Below are 5584 nucleotides of genomic sequence, written 5' to 3'. Positions count from 1 at the left end.
TTCTCTCTCTCTCTCTCTCTCTCCCCTTTCTCTATCTCTCCTCCCGCCCCTTTCTCTCTCTCTCTCCCTCCCCTGAACCGAGGTTTACGCCCGGAAATAAGATTTCGCCGCGAATTTGGCCCATCCCAGCAAGACTGCACGCCGGCGAGTCGAGCAACTAAAATTAATTAGACACATCGAAATAGATCACGTTCCGTGTCCATGCGGTGATCAATACATTCTTGGAAATACGAGCGCGAGGATTAGCGACTCTTTCAAATTTGCATAACGTCAAATTTCCGTCATTTCCTTCATTTAAACGTTGAATTAACTCGCACAGTATTTCTGTGTTCCTGGTACATCGCGAGAGCCAGCGACAGCGCGAATGAACGATAAAATTGTAAAAATATCCATACAATTTCGATTCATTAAAAAAAAAAAAATATATATATATATATACACGCACAATTTTCGTGGAATTTTTATCAAGAAAGGTCCAAGCAGAACAAAAAGTCATGATAATATCAAATGGCGTCAAAATGATTTCAAAACGATTATTACTCACATTTACACTTTTCGATCAATCATAATGCACTTTAATGTCATGACGTTGACGTTATCGTAACCTGTTGTTCTATTTGGAGATTCTTTTCTCACGCAGAAAGAGCTCCTCCGCAGGATCGCCGAGATCCTCGTTCTATAGCCGCGTACGTGACTCATCTCGTTACGAATACGGCTAGTATCGGCGCTCATAACCGAGTTATCGCTCGACAGAAAACAGCGTACTCTCGCCGTTTATTACATACTTTCCGTTCGTGTTTCCATGCGGCTCCGTGACTTTTCCTGAGTATCTCTTGTAACTCATATATTTCTCCTATGCACGGCACAGGGATTGCCCCGGGGTCGGCACGTCCTCCGGGCCGACCGGCAAGGAGGTTTCCTATCACGGGAACGTGGGTGGAACCAGCGTGGGATATAAGCCGCCACCGCAGCATAGCCCACAGACGAGGGGTCCACCGCCGCACTTTCCCCAGGAGCCGGTAGGTCCGCCAGCCAACTCCCCGCCGTTGCACATCAATATCTGTGGACAGGTGAACGCCTCTCTCTCTCTCTCTCTCTCTCTCTCTCTCCCTCCCCTCTTCTTCCTCCCTCTTCTTCTCTCTCTTCTTCTCTCCCCCTCCCCTCCCCTCTCTCTCTCCCTCTTCCTTCTTTCCAAGAAGGTCACTTAATTACGATGACCACTATGATTTCAGGACAACACAATGCGTGGCCCTATACTGAACATAAGTCCTGGCCTCGGAGCTAGCGGAGTAGACATGGAGTATCGCAGGAACTCTCAAGGTACGGCTCCTTCATTTCTTGTCACGTTAGTCCGATTCGGCAAAAGGTAATCCTTACGAATAGTCTTTCGTTCCGCGTTCATGCGGATCAATACATTCTTGAAGGTACGAGCGCAAGAATTAACGCGACTCTTTCAAATTTGCATAACGTTGAATTTCCATCATTTCCTTCATTTAAACGTCAAATTAAATCGCACGATATTTCTGTGTTCCTGGCACATCAACTGCGGGCGCCAGCGACAGCGCGAATGAACGATGAAATTTTAAGGATATCCATACAATTCCGATTTGTTAAAAAAAAAAAATACACGCAAAATTTTCGTAGAATGCACGCACAATGATCAGGTGTTGCGGGGAAAATTACATAAACAGACATAAACTTCTGCTTTTAGCCACAAACCAGCTACCTCTGAGCCCCGTGCAGATTCAACCGTCGCCGCCTTACTACAGACAGCCTAGTCAGGACGACGGTAGAAAAGTAAGTGACTGTTTTGTTTTGCGCGTTTGTGACGACAGATAAAATAACATCTCAGTATTAATGCAATCATTTATGTTATATGTTTTGCTGAATAAGTTGTGCAAAAAGAACTCGATACATCGTAAGAATTGATCAACTAAAAATTCTGATTAAATAAATTGTATATACTATATATAATACTCAAGAGTTTTCGATAATCTAAAAATAGACTTTCGAGCTTTTTAACGGTTTATAATGTTTTTCTTTTCTTTATAAGAGAATTGTCTTTTGTTGTTCTTAATGAAAGATATCAAGACAAACTGAGTACTGGATTTACATCAGTACGAAGCTTTATTTTACAATAAGTTTATTTTGCTTACAATGTGATGCTTGCTTAACGCGTCCAATCTCGATTACTTCTAATTAAAATCAATATAAGTTCTTTAATATTCTGTCAGCAAACTGAGCTCTTTCCCAAACGGCACATTTGGAGTGGGTGAAATGAGGAAGGATGTATCTATAAGCGATACAGAGTACGATGTTTTTTTAGAGCGAATCACCATCGAGAAAGCGTCGCCGAATATCTCGCAACGGTGCCGTGTCTGGGATAGAGGTTCGGGAAACGACACCTCCAGCGCCGACGCCACCCCTGCACACAACTCCACCGCCTTGGGAATTCGGGGGTGCGCCACAACGACGCTCGCCTCGCAATCACATATCCACTCGCGGCAGTCCAACGGTTAGGAATCGTTATCAGCGATACACGGAATCATTAGGTTTCTCTTATCCGTTTCTGCCGGGACACAATCCCCATCAGAACATTCACAATTCCCATCATGGCCTTCACAATTCGCACCATAATATCCACGGTTCCCACCCTCATGGTTTACACAATTCCCACCACAACATCCACAATGCACATCAGGCACATCCCCATCCACACCCAGCGGCTGGTGGTACTGGACATCATCCCACGCAGGGTACAAACGCGCCCGTGGTCGTCGACGTAGGTCAAGTCGGCGTGTCTGGCTTAGGGGTAGCCGTTAGTGGAGAGCCACTGTGGCATCCGCAAGCGACTGGTTACAGAATTCCATGTCAGCTTCACAGTTTATACACACCTCACGGAACGCATCCGTTCGGACACTCGTGCCAGGTAAGTCGACAATAAGTTTGCCCATTATGAACGATTGAGAGAATGAGTTTTATTTTTTGCTGGGTACATAATTCTTTGTTCTTATTTACTGCATTCGGTTATATCTTCGATCAATGTATTTTTATAAAATAAATCCTATTTTATTGTACGTATTGTTCAGGTGACGCACCATCACAGTCATTATTCCGCTGCTCATCCAACACATCCGAATCACGGAATTGTTAGTTCTTTGGTGGGTGCCGCTCCTAGAGGATACGCGCCACCTGCTGGTGGTGTCGCAGGGCTACATACTGCAGGTCCACCGCCCGTCCACACTGATTACACCACGCATCATCAATTGTCTCAGCAGGTGAACTAGAAAAATATATCCTAAGACAGTTTTTAATCTTAACTCTAGAATGACACACGCGCACACACACACACACTAAAATTGTTTATTTTCTTCTCATAAAGTTTTGAGAATGTTTAAAGAATTTTTTAACATATTTTTTAACGTATTTTCTCATATTGGTAAAAATAGTTGTCAATAAGAAAATGCAGTACTAAAAAATTGATAAAAAATTCTGACAAAGTTTTTAGAGCTCTATGCGAAGAAAATAAACAATCTTTTCTCTTGCTGTTTTTCTGTAAAGTTGATAGTATTTGAGTAAAAAATTATTGAAGATCAATATTTGGCAATTTTTAGTAATTAATATCTTGTTAACTTTGCGAAAATTGCAAAATGATAAAGGATTTTTCGACTCAGTTTAGTTCGTTTTATCTACACACGAGTGCTTTGTCAAAACTTATCGGACATCCTGTAAATATTATTATTAATAAAAAAGGTTTACATCCTGGTAGATCTCTCTCTCCTATTATCAATTTATGTCATCTTTAGTTTACTCCTAGATTAGTATTTTATTTTCACTTTGGTATTTCACTTTTATTTTGAAACTTTATTATATCTTTCAAGTTCGAAGGGCCGACAGATAGACAATATACGTTTATATATCTTTATGCGTCACCTTAAGGAATGTCTAAGAATATCTCACGATCTTTTTCAAAGAAGCCCTTCTATTAAATAATAAATAAAAGTGTATATTAACGTTATATTAGCGATAATGTATACTACATTAACGGTTAGCAATTAAGCAATTAACAGCAAAATAAAAATCTTCCCGAATACGAGGATGAATATCTTTTCTTCTTTTTTCTTTTTTCTTTCTTCCGATAAAATTAAACCAATTTTAGATATGTGATCCAGAATGTAATAGATTTGCCTCGCATAAGGATGTTAGTTAAGTAAAATCGAATTTTTATTATAAATTATTAAAACTTCTAACTATTATCTATTAAGATTAAACTTGTAGAGCTGGGAATAGGGCTTACGCGGAGCTTTGTTGCCTTATTTTAAGGAAATAAACGCGAGTATAGGTTCTACCAAACCTTGAGGAACATTGATTGGTCCTGAAAGGACACTCCCACATTCATTTCCAAAATATAAAAGGAACTGCCGAAAGCAGGAACAAGCAGAGAGTGTGTAAAACAGTAAAAGTAGAAACTTATCCAGCATAAGTTAGAAATCGAGATGAGAACCATCCTCACGCTTCGTCAGAAACTCACTCGTATGTTTTTTCTTGTTTTATTTTTCTTATTAAACGAAAATACTAAACCGAATCGGCTGAAACCTAAATCTTTGCTCTGCGTCTCAACTACATATACACATGAGGGGCTGTTATCATATCCGAGGGGCTGTTGTGACTGTCGCTGCCAATAGCGTGGCCCCTGTCTTATGGCACTCCTTCGAAACATTGATAATTTCTTTGTGCTACCTCCATGCCAACTAAAAGCACGATCCTTTCCCCTATTTCTAAAAATTAATGCAGTTATTAGATCAAAACAACCCGAAAAACTCACCCCGCAAAAGTGTATATTCCCTCAAACGGTTGGAAATCAATCTCACGTTTCCTAACTACAAGGACATTCAAAAAGCCGATCCACGTAGATTCGCCTATAAGCTTCGTAATCTTTTTGGCACCGGGTTCAAAATTACCCTCCCGAGTAATTATCCAATACTTCCTAGTGAACATTCTTAACCCCACAGCTTGATCTCCGACCCCCGGGTAAATTACTTAAACACATTGACCCTAAAACTGGAGAAAATCTCAATAGCGACGCGACGTAACAGTACAATAAAGAAAATGAATTTTTCAAAAGCATTTTTTTTTAATTTATGTTTGTTGAAAAAACTAAGGTAAAAGGTATCATAAATAATGCTCTGAAAACTAAAAATATTAAAAGAAAAAAAATTTGCCAAACATTTCAAAAAATGCGTGCAACACTCTTGAATACGGCAGTAGGAACTTTGTTACTATTAAAAGATCATTTGTTGATATTAACACATTAAATTAGCCAATTTTTTAAATTATGGAAGCGATAATCTTCAAAAAAAAAAACGTTAGTCGCTATTCATAATGTCTTGTTAAGATCGCTCTAATTCTGATCTTAAATAATCCCAAGATTATTCAATCAATAAAATAATTATACAACATTTGGGAATTGTACTTCATGCAATTTTAAATGTAAGAATTGAATTGTGAATATCACTCTTAGTCTGTTATGGAAAATGCTTCTGCGTGCAATGTCTAATTTTTAAATAATAATGTCATTATTTTG

General features: G+C 39.4%; 1 protein-coding gene across 7 annotated transcripts in view; it reads left to right on the top strand.

Moving 5' to 3' along the window:
- LOC108747794 (RING finger protein 44) overlaps nt 1-5584 on the top strand; it is an 88589-nt gene that overhangs the window by 81062 nt on the left and 1943 nt on the right. For 6 of the 7 annotated variants that reach the window (XM_018485605.1, XM_018485613.1, XM_018485586.1 and 3 more), the window contains 5 exons: nt 869-1070; nt 1233-1320; nt 1712-1797; nt 2327-2929; nt 3090-3278. In XM_018485605.1, coding sequence (XP_018341107.1) covers nt 869-1070; nt 1233-1320; nt 1712-1797; nt 2327-2929; nt 3090-3278 — 1168 coding nt within the window. The remainder of the gene's footprint in view (nt 1-868; nt 1071-1232; nt 1321-1711; nt 1798-2326; nt 2930-3089; nt 3279-5584) is intronic. The other variant, XM_018485622.1, reaches the window with a different exon arrangement.

This window comes from Trachymyrmex septentrionalis, unplaced genomic scaffold (genome assembly GCF_001594115.1).
Source record: "Trachymyrmex septentrionalis isolate Tsep2-gDNA-1 unplaced genomic scaffold, Tsep1.0 scaffold108, whole genome shotgun sequence".
Lineage (NCBI taxonomy): Eukaryota > Metazoa > Arthropoda > Insecta > Hymenoptera > Formicidae > Trachymyrmex > Trachymyrmex septentrionalis.
This window is presented reverse-complemented; position numbering and strand designations above follow the sequence as displayed.